At 33.8% G+C, this 18,373-nt stretch overlaps 1 protein-coding gene across 2 annotated transcripts in view; it reads right to left on the reverse strand.

Moving 5' to 3' along the window:
* Nucleotides 1-5,504: 5,504 nt before the first annotated feature.
* Nucleotides 5,505-18,373, reverse strand: part of LOC121424074 (solute carrier family 35 member F5-like) — a 30,223-nt gene continuing 17,354 nt past the window's right edge. For both annotated transcript variants that reach the window (XM_041619669.1, XM_041619662.1), the window contains exons 5-14: nucleotides 15,627-15,714; nucleotides 14,398-14,454; nucleotides 13,579-13,712; nucleotides 12,406-12,487; nucleotides 11,122-11,209; nucleotides 10,204-10,370; nucleotides 9,018-9,177; nucleotides 7,090-7,180; nucleotides 6,416-6,612; nucleotides 5,505-5,778 (exon numbers count right to left, since the gene is read on the reverse strand). In XM_041619669.1, the coding sequence (XP_041475603.1) occupies nucleotides 5,688-5,778; nucleotides 6,416-6,612; nucleotides 7,090-7,180; nucleotides 9,018-9,177; nucleotides 10,204-10,370; nucleotides 11,122-11,209; nucleotides 12,406-12,487; nucleotides 13,579-13,712; nucleotides 14,398-14,454; nucleotides 15,627-15,714 (1,155 nt within the window). In that variant the 3' untranslated portion in view covers nucleotides 5,505-5,687. The remainder of the gene's footprint in view (nucleotides 5,779-6,415; nucleotides 6,613-7,089; nucleotides 7,181-9,017; nucleotides 9,178-10,203; nucleotides 10,371-11,121; nucleotides 11,210-12,405; nucleotides 12,488-13,578; nucleotides 13,713-14,397; nucleotides 14,455-15,626; nucleotides 15,715-18,373) is intronic.

Below are 18,373 nucleotides of genomic sequence, written 5' to 3' on the forward strand. Positions count from 1 at the left end.
AAGAAAAAAATAAAAATCAAATCAAATCAAAATCTAATTTAATGATAGATTATTACATAATATTCAACAATATCACAGTTCAAACTTTTTCTTTTCCATTTTTCCTTTTTTTCTTGGGGGGGGGGATTCATAAACTTTCGAGGAGGGGCCAAACCCTCCAAGAGGCCAGAGCTGGCCTTGTCCCATCACTAACACTGGATTATTTGAGGTGTGATGATGTGACTGGTACAAGCAAAGTCAAAACACCGACACCAGCTCCAAATACTGAATGCTAAATCATCCAGTGAGCAAGAGGGAGATATCCATCCTAAAATTATCATTTCCATTGTTAAAGGAGCATATTCTTGTTATATTTGATTTAAAATGTTGAACAGCCGATTGGCTAACTCCCGATTCATTCTTGTTAAAGGAAATTAATGTCACTAAATTCCATGATGACACTAGTTTCATTTCAACAAACTTAACTCAGAACATCACTATAATTATAATATAAAAACAATAGCTAATAACAATATATCACTAAATAATTCAATATTCAAGCACCATGATTGTAGCCTATATTTGACATGAAAGCACTCCATGGCTTAAAGGCTATGTTCATCCAAACACATGAAAATTTGAGTATAACAAAAATGACTCAAATTAAAAACAAACAAATCACAAAAAATATCCAAATCCAAGAAAAGAATACGCATACAACTGTTAATGACATGGACTGCACAAAAAAAAATCAGTGAGATAATGAATTCATTAAATTCAATACTTTGAATACACCCCATGTTAAAAAGCTTCAAAATGCCATAAACTTTATCTCATGTTTTGAATCTTGATGACAATTTATTGTTGTCTTTAACATGTCATAGGCACTTGAAATGAAACTAAAGAAAATAGAGTGAATATTGTAAATATACATGTAGATGATTCTTAGAAATGGTTCTTAAATTCTTTGTTTTGAACATTTTTTGCAGTTTATCACAGCAAAACTCAAACTCTTCTCTTTGGACGGTAATAATTAATTATCATTAATATAGTTTATTAGTTTTTATTATTTAGTTTATTATATAATTCTACTCAGGGTGTATCAATAAAAAAGGCAACTGATTATAAGAAATCATCAAAGGAAACTTCTATTATTTGAAAGTACAACTTATCAGCATTCCAAAGATACATGAACTGTGTTTTCAGAACCACGACTGGTGAACACTCAAGTTCTAAAAGCAGTACAAAATAGCAAGGGATTTCAGTTCCACTGCACATTGAATACAGAAATAGTGTGTCCCTATGGACAATGGAATTATGTATTTGCTTTATCACTTTTTTAAATTTTTTCATGAATGTTCATTTTTATGCATCTGAATTCAGATTTACTCAATATGCTTAAAGAGGATTCTTGAATAAAAACAAACACAGATTATGGGACGGCAAGTAGTGAGATTTTGTAATTTTCTTGTTCCTTTCAGTAAAAGCTCCATGGTTTCATTGTTCACTGTGTCACATGTGTGATCCAACAAGCATCATCAAGGTACAATAAGAATGCTAATATGATTCGGTTTTATGGCATAATTATTTTTCTTGTCACTTATGTCAGGTTTCCTTAGTACAGGAAAATATATGAAGTCTGGGTTTCCTCTTTTCCTGATACACCAAGATTGGCGGACACTCATTTCAAAGTTGAGAGCAGGGGAATTATTGATGCACACATGAATTTGAAATACTAAAAAGTAATATCGGTATTTTCCTTTAAAAAATACATCTTTCACGAGTGTGGATTTTCCTGATTTAGGAATTTTACTCTTTTTCACACATAAATTTTTACCAAAAACAAAATTGTATCCAGAAATTCTAAAATTTTCATTGAAGTTTGATTCGCACAATAATAATAAAACCCCTCTAATTGGTAATAGATTTTCTGATATATAGTCTGATCAATTATATACAGATTCATACAAAATATACCACTGTAAGCTTTGCAAATATGAACAGGTAGAAACAAAGATATACAAGTCAAATCAAATCAATTACAATCTTAATATAACAAATTTCCACAGAAACATATTACACAAGTATTTTTCAAGAAAAGAAATATGAGTCAGGAATTATATACAATATAGCAATTAGGTAGATTTTTGTTTATATTTCAGAAAAAAATTAATCTCAATATATATCATATTCCTATATAAGGACACAATATCCAATGGTAAGACTACACATTGAAAAGCACACAACGATATGATTTGACAAAATGTGATATTTACAATGACATATAGTACCTTATATGAGCTGACTAGATACCTTTTGAAAATAACCAGCAACAGATATGGATGTATACAAACACCATTGCAGCACACATTATATATATATATTATGAGATGAATCACTATCATAGAAAAGATTTGATAAGAGATGTTATTCTTTCCTCTTCTCAAAGTACAAATGGCTATAACAATTCAGGCTTTCAAAATAAAAGGGCTGGAATATTCAAATACAAAAATGGCGCTTTTGTGAATATAATTAATTATGAAATTAAAACCATACCAACTAAACAGGAATAGAAACATTCACAGTATTTGTGGTAATATAGACTTCTGGGCAGAAAGAAAATCATGAAATCTGTAGATAAGACAAGATAGACTAGTTCCAAACATATACATCAATCTCTTTAGAATAAGAAATCCCTTGGTAACAACCCATATGTTTATGCCAAGCCAGTAAATCTGTAGTCCTGTCTAGTGCTGCTGGAACATTGTGGGGGCCTGTTTCATAAAGACTTAGAACTGCAAGGTAACTTTACCATTATGGTAATTACCATGGATATATCTCAATTGTGATTGGCTGATGAGCCCTGTTATCATGGTAGTTGCCATATGGCAAAGATTACAACATAAGTGTTAATGAAACAGGTCCCCAGATCAGACGAAAGTTTAAAGGGGTAAGCCATTGTGTATTAGCAATGGTACCTCCTAAAGTATATTGTCTGATTGGTTTAATTCCAGCGCCATTGTCTTCTCTGCAAGTTTCATGAAGATGCACTGCCTTTAAAGGCCAATGAAATAAGAATTTTCAAAAAATGAATATATTTGAAATATTAAACACATATCCAGGGAGAATATTTAGCTATGTTTGCAAAAATCAAGGTGATTTAAAACTTGCAGCAGTATTCACCTGCACAGTATACAACATGAAGCCTGTCATGGCTGATGGCCAAGTTCAACCTAAATTTAAATCCATATTTTCCTTTTATAATTGTTCTTTTGTTTATTGGTGTCTTTTAATTTAGAGTAAAGTAATCTGGAAACTTTAAAACATTCTGTCCATGTAAATCATTTCTGATAGCAATAATTGTTCACTAAATATCAACAACTAGAATCATACTAAAATGTTAACAGGTTAATATAGCTTTGCGTAAGGTTAATATTGTCATTTGCTTAAATTAAACCAGCTAAATCTTCTCTCATTTTCTAGTCTTGCAGAATGGCAGTTTTTCTTTATGGTCCTCACAGTTTGGCAGTTATCTGAGTGATAATCTTTAATATCTATTTTAGACAAAGATTGTGGAAATATTCGGTGGTTACAAAGTGGCACACAAATAATTTTCTAGAAATCAAATCAAAATGTTAGCAGGCCCATTCACACTAGCTATAAAAAACTGCAAACTTGAAAATTGTTGAGTTGTCATGGCAACTTCTCCAAGGTAGACTCTTTTTTCCATTGAAAAAAAAAGGTCTTTTCCATTTCTTTTAAACCTATTATACTGTTTAAAACTTGATCTGAAAATTGATTTTTTTTTAATCATAGAAAAAGTACACAGCACAAACATGAAATTTGTTCTGCAAAGGTAAATTCAATAAAGCCCTGATTTATTCATTTTATTCAACTAAACACTGCTTATTCCTTCTTTGAAACAATACCACCATTCTCTTGGACATTCAAACTAAAGTTTATGAAATACATTTTTATTATCTACTTAATTGTTTCTATTAATTAAATTATCATTGTGAACTGTAATTATCATTGTTTATTGAAATTAGAATTGTTAAATGAAATTTATTTTGTATATTTGAATTATTATGGTAAATCCAGTTTATTGTAATTTGAACATGTATTTTTATTGCAGTAATTATGTGCAGTTTATATGTTTTTTTTTCTTTTTTCACTGTTAATTCAATGGCAATGTAGGGAACAAGAACACATTTTTCATTATGATTCCCCAGCAAACTGAAAATCACTGTTCCTTGATGCGTGTCAGTGAGAACCTTGCAAGGAATAATTAACAGCAATGCATAGCTACAATAGGCCAATGATTGGGCAGCGTAATTATGACCCACTGCAGAGCTCATTGTCAACTACTACGTAAAACATGCTCTAATTAGATGAGGTAGAAGCATATGATTACGAAACAGTGCTGCCATTATCATTCTCTTCTACCTTGCATGAAATAAAAATACTAAAATCATGTCAAATTATTAATTTTTTCATGACAAAGATTATCATGCCTTTTCTGTTCTAAACATGGCCTGTTGAACCACAATATTTTTTTAAACACCATTTTAACATAAATAATAGATGACTTACGGATGACTTTGCAAATAACTGGAATATAGCAAGCTAACAACAGATTTCTGAACTGTCTTTAGACAAATTATCTTTAGTTGATTTATAGGGATATAATAATATAACATACCTACAGTATTCATGTATATGTAGGTAAGGTACATGTAGGTATTTTGCCCAGTGTTGAATGATGTAGTTTGGAATATAAATCTGTTTGCTTGGTCATATGGACTCCATCACACACAGGAGTGTGACTGATCCAATGAATCTATGGAAAGCCACTGACACCATCATCTCATCTAGTCTTCAAAGGACCAATGTAATCTATACATGTCATACATTTGCACATTGCCATTGGTTTAGTCATCAAATGTGATCCTTCTTGTTAAAGGGGATGAGTGTATCTACTCATAGACACTACACATATTGTTGAAAGATACTGTACTATGACTACTTAGCCTGTTGTACGCGAGCAAATGGGAGGCTGAATGTCAAACATTCGTACCATTGCACAAAAGACGTACCATCCAAAATGTACCGTTGCATGGCTATAGATGACGTCACAATACGATTTCATTAATTGCGCTCAGTAAAAATGAAGGTGCAATACGCTTATAAGCCTGCTGGCTAAATGTGCAAAGCAGCCCGTGCCCAAGGACATGTGCGCTTGTGGGATTTTCCTTTGCTTACAACATTTTGCTCCCTTTTCATAGATTACTGCAGGGAAAAACTCTTGTTTTTTATATTTTCGCTAAATTCCAAGGTGTTGTACAACACAAATAGCGAATATTCTTATTTGTGCAATGGTGCGAGATTTCGCATTCGGTGAAAGAAAAAAACGCTCTATTCAACTCGGCTAACGCCTCGTTGAATAGAGCATCTTTCTTTCACCTCATGCGAAATCTCGCACCATCGCACTCATGCCTATTCAATATTTGTATAATGTACCATGGTATGTGATTGGCTATTAGCAAACTTATCATAGAAAGTTTGCATTTGTTGTTATAGCAAGTTTCTACTTGATTACTCATACTCTGGTTAGAAAAAATAAATAAGTAGATTAGTCTTTTGGTACAATTCTGCCTGCACATCAGCAGTCCAAGCGAAGTTTAGAGAAAAGAATTCATCTGTGAGTCTCAACAGCAATCCAGAGCATTACCACTACCATCCATGCTATGAAGGGCTATTAAACTTTCCGACTGATCTTTGTCATCTGACGTTGGTAACCTGGTAAGGAACAACAACAAAAATAGATGCAACGAGTAATAAGATGGAAACCATTCAAACAGCATAATAGTATTTTTGGGGCCCCTTCAAGCACTTTGGGTAAGAAAAAAAAGGGATTCTCAATGAGTGGTACAATGATTGGGGGAGAAAACCAGTCTATCCAAGCAGTATCAAAGAGAAAAGTTGTTCTTCATTTGCACATATTAGCTACTATATGTATGAAACTACTCTACACCAAACACAGTATAATGCAATATTAGGTAAGAACTATCTCCCTCCCTCCCACTCCCCCCTAAAAAAAAGAAAGAGAAAATTAACATGATCTTAAAATTGCAAAGTAATTGCATCATAGATCATTTGTGTTCCATAATACACGGACGCAAGGTGGGTCCTTATTGTGACTTCACACCTTCACATCAATCTTGATTGGATCACACTCACAGTTCTACTGATATTGATAAATACTTATTCTTTCCTGTGCTTTGGATTCATTGTTCAGTTAAAAAAACATGTTTTTTTTAATTTTCCATTCATTTTCAGTGCATGCTATCTCTGAAAAATTTAACCGCAGGGGAAAGTAGGCCTCCAGTGAAAATGAAACTCACAAATTTTGTGGACAGAATGAGATTTAGCTTACCTGACATGAGGTGTTTTCCTTCTGCATATTGAGCATATCGTGCAGAAGAGGCAGCTTAGTCTATGAAAACAGTAGTAAAGTCTTTTGATAAGAGCCCATGCAGGATCCCAATCATTGTAATGGGTTAGGACAGCTACCACAATAAATGACACAAACACTGGTATGGCACCTAAGATGAACATTAGGGAGAAGTCCACCTGTAAAGATAATGAGAGTAGAAATATCCTGACATGGCAGCACACATATCCTCTGGTAATGAATGCACTGTTATCATGGTACATGTAGTTATATCTATCCAGAACAAGAAAAGACTCTGCATAAAGATGGTAAAAAACAGGTTATTATTAGTCCTCTTACAGGATTTTTGGACCTGTGTGTATCCTGATTACTGGTATGTATATTTTTAAGCACCTTGTTTTTATGTCCCAATAATAAGTACTTCAATAACAATTTATGTTCTATGTATATCATACCAAACATTTACTAGAATTGCTTTATGTTTACAGGCCTACAAGGGCTTCGTTTAATTAAATTATTTCAGGAAATCACAGGGTATTTCACTCCAACTTCCTTGTTAATTGGTGTCAACACAACAGTCATCTCTTAATGCAATAGCAAGTTAATCTAGCATAATCTATATCATATTACACAGTAAAATACTGAATTTGACTTACATTATTATAATAGATATCTACAAGGATTGACATGGGGATGGTGAGACTCAAAGAAAGTGTTCCAATCAATGATGATGTCAAGAAACACCCCCTGTGGAAAAAAATGAAAGCAGATTTGTTATCAACTCCAGGAGAAGAACATGAACTTTGCAATTAAAACAAAGACTCACAGGATTCTGTGCTAGCATGAAAGTAGATTATAAATAATAAAAGTTTTACAAGAAATGAAGACAAGTAATTATTTTTGAAAATTCTGAAATGGAAAGAAAACTTTATTGATGTGAAAGTTGATTGTCAAGACTTAAGTGAATGGGCTTGGAGATTCAAAGAACATGTCTATCAGAGCATTCAAGAATTGTATAGTTGTAATGGCATTTGAAGAAACAAATGGAGAAAGGGCTGAATGTTCAAGGAATTCTGAATATAGGAAATCATGAGGTTTCTTGCAATTTGAGATAACAAACGTGCTTGATTTATTGCCATATAATCTATTACCACATGTGGTAATGTTGCTTCTCATACATTTCACAAGGCCATTGCATGTGCTAAATTTCATGAGCACTCCTAAAACAAACTGAGGAAGTATTTGATATGCATGATTATAAGTGAATCAGCCAACAAACTGCCAGACACTTCAAATTTGGATTGGCATGAGCATATCTGATTGGGCAATACTCGCAAGTGAAATCGTTTTGGCATTAAGGCTTTGATTATAAGCACTCTATTTGCAAAACATTCTTTGAAAATGTATACATTAAAGACTTTTTTTTTACTCCTTTGTCTACTTCCTTTATTTTATGCTGATTTTTTCTACTTTCATCAAAAGCAACATGATAGCAAGGTACAAATTAATATTATTCTCATTTATGATATAAAAACAAAACATTATGAATTAATGACGGGATCCCCCCAAAAAAGTAATACTTGGCCAAAGCAAAGTGTGAATTGCAGACATAGTATTTTGAACAATTTAAGAAATAAAAGATAAATATGGGAGATCTTTCCCAATAACACATATTGCCAATAAAGCTGACAAAGTGAAAATCATGCATGGGGACATTGGGGAACAAAAAAGGACAGTTTTTCATGCTGCAATCATTAGATTATCAGGGATCAAATTCTTGGGCATGAAAATCTACCAATCTACTCCCTTTGCAATAGTGCAGCGCCCTTTCACCTAGAAGTAGAGAGTGACCTATTTCAAGAACAATAGGACATATGGTCTATTTATATTACACTTCATTCAGAAGATTAAAGACCTCCCTTCTGATGTCAAACACCATTCTTTCAACCAAGAAATCAAGCAGCACTAATCCCCACCACAAAAGAAAGGATTAACACACCCATGCATTCTATACCTTACTACATGTTGCCCAAGGTATCAGATGGGTACATTTCAAAATGACTGGGACCTGCGATTGTCATAAATCAAATGCAAACATTTCCCAATGCCAACACTACACATACCACGACAATGTCATTAGCATTTCCTAATGCCAACATTACACATACCATGACACTGTCCATTAACAGTTGTGTGCATATATATCTTTGAATAACTAGGATCAGGATTGATGGGTTCTAAAAATTCAATAAACTGCTACCCTGGCTCAATAAAAAAAAGATTTTTTAATAATTCAAAGTATTGCTTTTAATAATTCTGTTATCAAATTATTAAAAGAGATTGTGGTCCCACGCTCATTGACAAATTGTCTTCAGGAATTGTTGTTTGGTTAGGGCATCCTCTGACTCCCCCCCCCCCCCAATACACACACACAGGAGCTCTTCTCCAAGGGTAATGTACTCTCAGTGTTTTTCAGGTTGGGAATCTTACCAATCAAGTCTTTCTCTTTCTCCTTATGTTTACAGTTGTATAACAGACCTGAAAGGATATCTGTTTCATATTTATGACATTTGATATGACTTACCAGAGCCAGAGAAACTCTGAAAGCACTGTTCCCACTATGCCATTAACAGCAAGGTATATCCAAACGTTGGATTTAGGGAGTTGGAACGGCTCTATGTTGGTGTAATGTAGGATGACTATTCCAGGCCAAATCACTAGGAAATTAAATAGACCAACAAAACCTGAGGGAAAACAAAAGGAAATTAGTGTCTTATGACTTGTGCATGAGCGAATTAATTCTGAAATTTACTCTTCCAACAGTTCAAAGCATTTAAATACAGTAAGAATAACAATCAATTAAATTTCTTCAATACATTTCAACCCTATCTATAAGTTATTGCAGTAATATAGTTTACATACCCATGTGACAACATACAATTCAATCAAACTGCACAACACTATCTATAATACTGAAATGAAGATAAAAGAGGCCAGAAGAAACAACAAGTGGATCTCTGCAAAATAACCACCACGATTTAAAATGACGAATTCAGAATTACAATACAAGTTTAACGTCTTTGACCACTGGAAATAGCCTTAAAATATATTAAATGTTTACTTCATTGTACATTATAAATGACTAATTGACAGGAAAAGCATGTTACCATGCAGTAACAGCGATTCTCAGCTGATCATTTCCCTGTTCATGTAGTTGGATCGTATTGAATTTAATTGAATATATTTATTGTCCTTCGTAGGAATTCCTTTCACATCGGGTTTACAAAAATACAAATACATATACACATATATGTAGGCAGTGTGAAATAGACTTACAAACAAAATACTGTTAGGATTAAAAACAAAATGCCATATACCTAAGTTATCTTAAATAGAATATATACAATTGCAAATTATTCAAGTATTAATTGGTATGTAATTCCATCAACAGCTTGAATACAGACCAGGTCTGTACTAAGGCAGGGGTGGAAAGAGAATTGCGAGGATACAGTAAGTGAACAAATATTAGATATCAGTAAATGGCAAATTGCCATTAAACACCATTATAGAACACATCCCAAGATGTTACAAAGCATGAAATATTACAACAGGAGCATAATGATATTGTGCTTTGTATGTATCATATTGCATTAATAACATGAATGTATAAAGAGTTGAATTAATCTGTACAGTACTCGAGGCACATATTTAGAAAGTTACGGATTGAACAGAATGTCTTTTCTTTTAACAATTCCATAGAGTAAACTCACCAAAAAACATAGGAATATCAATCTTGTCCTCGTTATCTACTTTTCGTTTGAGTGCAACGAGGTACACTGCATAGAAGAAAGCACCAGCTAAAGCCCAAAGGGAGCCAAGTTTAAACTGGTTATCCTTGGTCCTATCTGAGTAGCTGACCATAAATATTCCTCCAACGCTACAAAAAAATCAGACATTTAATCATTACTGAATGAAAATTTGATAACCATATCAATAATAAACAAGCAAAAACATGTCATTCAACACATAACAAAAGAAAAAAATCATAAAAAATAACAACAAATAATTGTAATTATGATCAACACAAGGAAAAAAGAGAATAAAAACAGAATGCAATAAATACAATACAAACAATTAAAAAATTATACAACAATAAATTACTACCAGTAAAAATAATGTAATAGATAGATAAAAATAGAAGATTTGATACTTTTTTATTAATACATACATAGAAGGAAATGATGACATAAGCCAACAAAACTATATTAGAAATCCACAATTAAAACTTAATATAAAAAATCAGATGTGTGGGTAATTCATAAAATAATTACAAGGAAATCCCAATGAAATCTATATACATGTACTTAATCACATATGCAATTTTAAACATTATCTAAATAAATTTTATTATGAAAAACACGTATTACTGGTATATTTTATGGATTATTTTATTTGTTATTAATTTCTATCATTACAGATACACAAATAAGATCACATTCAAATTCATTCATATCAAATCCTCATGCCATACAAAGTCTATATTATCAATAATGTACATAGCTCCATACAGAATATGTTGGTGGGGTGGTTTATTTTTCCTTCTTAAAATAACTTTCTACAAACTATAGGTGCATCACTATGATTTTTAAAAATGAAAAAAAAAATGACTATGATAGGAAATGACTTACCTCACTAGAACAGCGAATAATTTTGTAAGTGTGAATTTATCACCTTGAGAACTGGGAAACAGTGCTGCTAAAATAACAGTAAATAATCCTAATGAAAAAGAAGAAAGTAAAGAAATAGAAAAACATTAAAAATGGGTGTCAAGTCATATAAACAAGATTAATGGAGACCATACTTCTGTCACATCAGCACTTTATAATGCACAAACCATCCCACCCCCCCAAAAAAAAAAAAATATGTTGTACAATGAGAGATCAGTATTATTCTTTGTTAAAACATTCTCTCTCGTTCCTTCTTCCAAATTCTCTCAGGAGAAACAGCCCAAGATGATAAAATGAAATGTTACGGTTGTGAGCACAAGTATAGGACAGAATTCCTTGAATGCTTGAGCCATGGTTAACCTAGGGTAGCAGTATTCAGTTCTTAGAAACATTGTTATCAGGCGCTGTATACATGTTACATAAAAATTGTCATTCTCACAAACCACCCTTTTATGTCTAGTATGCCAGTACTTACATATCATTTCCTGACGCCTGCCTCACAAAGATTCTTTGTGATCCAATTTTGAAAGTAAATACAAATAAATCAGTCATCTGTACACACTTTGAGATAACAGAATAGTTGTATAGAGGTAGTAAAGTTAAAATTATACCATGATAAGCCTTCTTCATTGAATATATATATTGTTTTAAAAAAATCATATTCATGTCAGTGCATACAAGGTGTGGGGCAACTTGAAAATGATTTGGGTTATACTCCACATGTACTATGCAGCAATATTATTGCTCATGTCCTGAACCAGTTAGATTTGATAGTTAGCTCAGACCTAAGATATGTTTAAATTCAATGATATTGTGATTTAGCATTAAAACAAATTGGATTGTACAATGTGAGGCAAACTTGAAAATGCAGCTATTATATGCTTTTCACACTGCATTTCTTTAACCCCATACTTTACTTAACCCCGACTATACTTAACCCCTACAATCTTTTTTTGGTTTCACATTGTCTTTCTTAACCGCATACTATTTGCTTAGCCGAGGTTAACACCTTAACCCCGGACTAACACACAGTTCATGAATATTGATGATATTACCATACAGAGCGCGATTAACGTGAAATTTCGACTTCTGAGATTGGCTAATACTTAGCCCCACTTTTCCTTAGCCCAGTTTCGTTTCACTCTGCATTGTGGTGCTAGCACCGCAATAAGCCGGCTAACCCTGCTTTTTTGCAGGGCCAGATAGTACTGTACTATTTACAATGCATATTACTTCAATACTGACCTGATGTTGATGACAGGGTATTGACAATAGCCATCTGGGAATCATTTAATGCTTCTTGATAAGAAAAATTGGCAAGGAACCACTGAAAGAAAGAGAGTAAAAGAAAAATATGATTTTTGTACAGATCATAGCAATAATATGGTACAAAAGATTTGGCCTTTTCTTCATGGGAACATATAATTTGGCAGTCTAAAGGTATACATATCAAATGGATGCAACTTCTTTTTATAGTGACCCAACAGTTTCATGACCAAAATCCACACCAAATATGCATGGAAATGTCCAAAAGGTAGCATGTAATCTAAAATAATAACCTAGCATTGTAATAACCATTTCATATCTGGCCTGCAGACAACTACATTTAGATATACTGTCAGAATATTATCTGGACCGGAAATAGAAGGAATTCATCGCAGAAGCTATGCTTCCTTTACATTGAAGGCCAAATACATCAGTCAGTTAAAAATCATTTAATAACCTCTCAAATTCAAGGTTTTGAGTTTCAAGTATGTGGAAGACAAGGGGGGATGTCTGTATTTCTAGGATCTGTTGCAAAAATATTATGGTTGATAGTACATGTATATTGATTATAAAGTTATAAACTACCATGAAACAAAGGAAACACAAGGGCCAATAAATGCCAGGGTTCGAAGAGCAATTACCAAGGCAAATTTACAACCACTAGGAAGTAACACTCATTAGCGCCCTGTGACACGAGGATAAACAATCACTTTACCATGGATTTTAATTCTTTACTCTTTGCCACAGACTTAAAATGAACGCAATCATAACATTGTTACATTACACATAATGTGGAAATTTAACCTGTGACATCAATCAAGTTTTTAGAGGTATACACATGGAGACATTATAAATAAATTCACTATTCTTGAAGTACCTTATATGTTTTTGATGTTTCTTATTTTTTAAATGTTTGTTAAACTGCTTGTGAAAATCACTGATTTATTTTCTTTTAATATGAAGTTCATTATAAACTATACCTAATTTGGATCTTTTGGAACAAAAGAAATATGTTTGAAAAGAAAGATATTCAACTTTATAATGAAAATTACACCTATTTTGAATCACCTGGTTTTAAAAAATTCCTTCGATATTCAAATTATGGAAGGTGAACTTAGGCAGAGTTTTGTACAAAATTCCAATAGATCTTACCACTAAACAAAACATGAAGCTAATTTTTGCGACTTGAGGAATGGTAAACTTGTTTGCTTGTTGAAGGTTTTCCTTCGCTCTCTGTGTAGCATTGAAGGACAACCTAGCCATCATGGCTTCATCTGCAACATCATCTGAAATACAAACAATGATCATATAAACATACAATGAAATTGTGAGCATACAGTGAACATACAAAAGTATATGCCATTGTGTAATCTGTAGACAAAGACTATAATGCCACCAAACTAATGGTGTACAAGCATTAATTTGTAATGCTGATCTAATAAATTGTCCATGTATTCAGGATGTGCTTACTTTCCATCTAGACTCTCTTGTATGTCCCATGATTGTGCACTACCCTTAACTTAACCAAAAAATATTAAATGACCTATGTGCATGAAAAGTGAAAGCCACTTGAAATCAGGTTCAATGCAGAGTCCTTTATTCTACTCAGCATTCAAACTGCCCTTGAGAGAGAGATCCTGAAAAATCAATATTTGATTTTACCCAATGACTATATTTGATCCCTCCACATATAATCATTTTGAGCTTGTGCAAATAGCTTTCAACCATCCACAACGTTAAGTCAATACAAACAGAATTTTTATTTGAATGATGAAAATTCAATACTTTATAATACCTTCATTGTGCATGCACATGTATGTCAAACTTTTAAACAATAACTTGGGATCTTTGAGTGAATCAAATTATTGAAAGAAGAAAAAAGGAAAATGAATGTACAGTAATCCACCATTACCAATCTTAACAATTTTTGTTTTAAATTGCTTATTAAAAGTCAAATGTTCAAATTCTTACCAGACAAATGTCTGACTTCCATCAGATTACTAAATCGAACTCTGGAATTCAATGTTGCTGCAAAGAGGAAAATACATGTACACATAATTTAAACACTTTCAGTATCAATATGTACAAATAATGCACGTAAGCGAGTGTATGAAGGGCCAAATAATGAACAAGGTGCGAGAAGAGCCAATGGATGCACCGAGGTCCGCAGGACCGAGTGCGGTACATCCATTTGGCAAGTTGAGCAAAGTTCATTATTTAGGTCCTCTATGACTATGCACAAGAATGAGTGTAGTATTGTTTGTTTTATACAACCCACCCATAATATTGAGTTGCCCCGAATTTGATGTAAATTCTAGAACATGCACTATTCTGCACTCTGACGTCAAGAGTGCGGGATAGTGCATTTTGGATGCAAAAGTGCAATTTGCTGAATATCATGTGATCAGATTTGGACCAATCAGATTACAGAACATTTTGGGAATTTGTATAATAAACATTATTTGGCAAAGTACTAATTACATACAGGTCATCCATGTGAATTGTAGACTAAAAATGTGATACATTTTAAAGTGAAATAATTGTACTTTATAGGAACTGTAATTGAAAACAAAGGATAGACTTTAAAATCGAACAGATATGTTTGCCAAATTACATTGATGACACCATGCTTTTGCTTTTATAATGAAAATAAATGAAATATGGTTTGATTATGTACCGGTATATAAAGTTATATTTAACTTGATTTTTTTTTTAACATATCCCCCCCCAAAAAAAAAAAAAAAACTTAATTTACTTTCTGGCTTCATATCATTTAAAACAATAAAACTATTAACATAATTCACTGAATCTATTGTTTGCCTGGATAAAATCATAATAAATTGCTTTCTGTACATCTAAAGAAATACTGTACAATAGATTTTATTAAATACCTTAAGAGTAGCAAATATTCTAATTTACCAAAAACGACATCGCCGTTTCTGTGAACTACATGTAAGGTGAAAGGGGGGGGGGGGGGGGGGGGAAGGGGGTATCAACCATGTATGAGTACATTTCACCTTACATTCTTTTAAGTTCATACATTCATAATGAGCACAGTTCACCGATTGTACCATCACACAGTATAAATTAAAGGCAAAGCAGCTACATGTACTCTCTGAAGTCATTGATATTAACCAAAAAAAAATATTAAAAAATCTATTGTATAATATGTATAGACTCCAAAATCTAAATTGACTTACAAGAATCGCATGGCTCACTAAAACTGTTACTCCGACTGCTCTCTTTATCACTGTCGTTGAACTTGACTGGAACATACAGAGGATCACTCTGTAAAAATAACAATAGCATCAAAGTCAGACTTAATAAAAGTACAGTACTTACATACATGCACATCATTCAATTTAATCTTCGATAATTTGCTTTCAACAAGACAATTCAACATGTATAGTAGGCCTATAGCTACACTTGGAATTTTTGAACATTTTGATAACATACTGTACTTTGAGAATAAAGAAAACCTTTACAAAAAAAACCCAAAACATTTTCACCCCCAACAAACGAAACCTCCTTCATTAGCACCTGCATACATGAACATACATGTAGCATACAATATTCATAAAGGATGCTCTTGCTTGAGGGAAAGGTAAAAAGCATCAGTATTATATTTTTAAAGCATGACATGTTCTTTGAACACTAATCTAGGTTAAAACTGACAAAACATTCAAGCCTTTTTTGGGGGTCTCTCATCAAGTGTGTGTTTGAAGAATGCGTGTCCAGTATGCCCAAAGGGGGAACGAAAATCTTCAGGGGTCTAGAATATACTTAAAAAATCATATCAAGTGCGTGCATAATTCTAGAACAAGTATATCAAAGACAGCTCTTCATCAGTAGCCAGACATAAGATCAGTCTTTATAAAAACCAATCTCCATAAAGATACTAAAGGGAATTTTCACTTTGACATTGAATTGTGATCAGGTCAGCTTTTAGCTGAATAATTCACAAAATTGGGAGCTAAAAAGAAATAAGTTGAGTCAGGATTGTATGAATTGCATCATATTTGCATGATAGTCCACTAATTGCATTCAATTATTCCATTTCATGATTTCATGATTGGGTAAGTTTACAAGCTAAGAATTGTAGTAGGATCATTTGGAATACTTTATAGTGAAGTCATTTCGCTGTGGCAACCCTTGTGGTGCTAATGCTGGTATATGAATGTGTGAAAGCTAATTGCAAGAAATTTCTCAGGCCTCACAAATAATATCTGATATTCTAATTCATGTACATTCACCCCTTCCTGAACAAGATCATTTTCAAGTCTGCAACAAGACTTACATGTACGCTCCAATTATCAAATGATGCAATATTTTCTTGCCTCGCACCATGGAGCTCAATGCTCGCACTATAGGATCTCATTATGAACATGTCACACTCCAATATCCCTACAAACTTGATGTGCAAAAGCTCTCATGATTAAAAATAAATGAATTGAATTGAATTTGGAAAGTACCAAGAAAGAATTTGTACTTTGCTTTAATAGCTTAATTTGGCAAAATACAAGGCAAGTGTGATTGTGTAAAAGCACCTATATATAGTACATGAAAGTAAACCTCAAAGTCTACCTGAAGATCTTCCAGCATATGCCAAGACAAATCATGAGGGTTAGTCCTCTTGTGTCTGCCCCTTGGCGATATTCATATAGCCGCGACAACACTCCATCATCCAGAAAGCTTCCTTCTATCATCGACATACATTGTAGTTATTGGTACAATGAGTCGCTGAATCATGAATATTTCTTGTCCTTTGTAATATAGGCCTGTACTTCAACATGCATGCTTTTTGTTAATGGTCCCAAGACCTACTATGTACTGAATATGAAACTTAAGGGCTGTCTGCATTTCTGATTCTGATCCGATAAATTATCCCGATCTGAACAATCTCGAGATTATTTGCAATGGAGATGCAATTATCGCGCTAATTTGTAGGATTAATCTCGAGATTGCAATCCCAAGTCAACTTGGGATTATTTGCAAAATAGCGCGCTGTTTTACGAATTATCGTGCAATTTCGTAGGTGCAGAAGCACTCAGGATTGTTATTCATGGCGTCAGACCACAATGCATCAATGCCTCGCTCAAGCAGGAATCGCTCTTCTTGCGATGGTGGAGACGGGGTTTCTTGAATCTCGAGATTAATCACGTAGAGGGCCGATCGGGCTCCCGGGGGGGGCACTCAGTATATAATGCATAGTAGGTATGTGCCGCGGAGGGGACCCCCATTTTTACACTCAAATTTCCGTTCCAAGGCATAGCATTTTTGCCTTGTTGAGAAAAAGAACACAGAAAGCCGCTCCAAGGCATAGCATTTTCTTCTTATCGAGAAAAAAGAAGAAATCCGCTCCAAAGCTTCGCATATTTTTCGTTACGCTGCTCCGATCGCGTTGAATGAGCTGCAATTTTGGTGAAAAGCGGCCGCAGAGCTCCCCGGCGGAGGCCGCGCTAGCTGCATCATGTACGCATGACCATTCCGTAGGGAGGCATATGCGCTCACACGCTGGCGATCCGTTCCAAGGACCCCCGTTTTTCACAAACATTTGTCGTTCCGAAGCCCGTTCCGAGGACCCTCCTTTTTACAATAAGCCCGCTCCAAGGCCCCCGTTTTTTGTCTCGCCCGCGGCACACTCCCACCACTTTTTTGGTCGAGTGCCCCCCCCCCCCGGGATCGGGCTAAAATCTTGAGATTGAGCAAACTTGGAATGATGTAGCAACGCCTATAGTTTGCAAAAGCAGACTCTCATGAATGCAGCAGATCAAAACATCAGTTCCAAGTGTGGTACATGTAATTCTGTTTCAAATGTAAAATGTAAATTAAGTATGGTATGAACAGTATCATTCATACATGTAGGCACATACATACCATTATGAGAAATAGTACAGCCTATATCTAGTACATTGTAGGTTTGTGAAAATGAATTTTTATAAGCCAG

This window comes from Lytechinus variegatus, chromosome 1 (genome assembly GCF_018143015.1).
Source record: "Lytechinus variegatus isolate NC3 chromosome 1, Lvar_3.0, whole genome shotgun sequence".
Lineage (NCBI taxonomy): Eukaryota > Metazoa > Echinodermata > Echinoidea > Temnopleuroida > Toxopneustidae > Lytechinus > Lytechinus variegatus.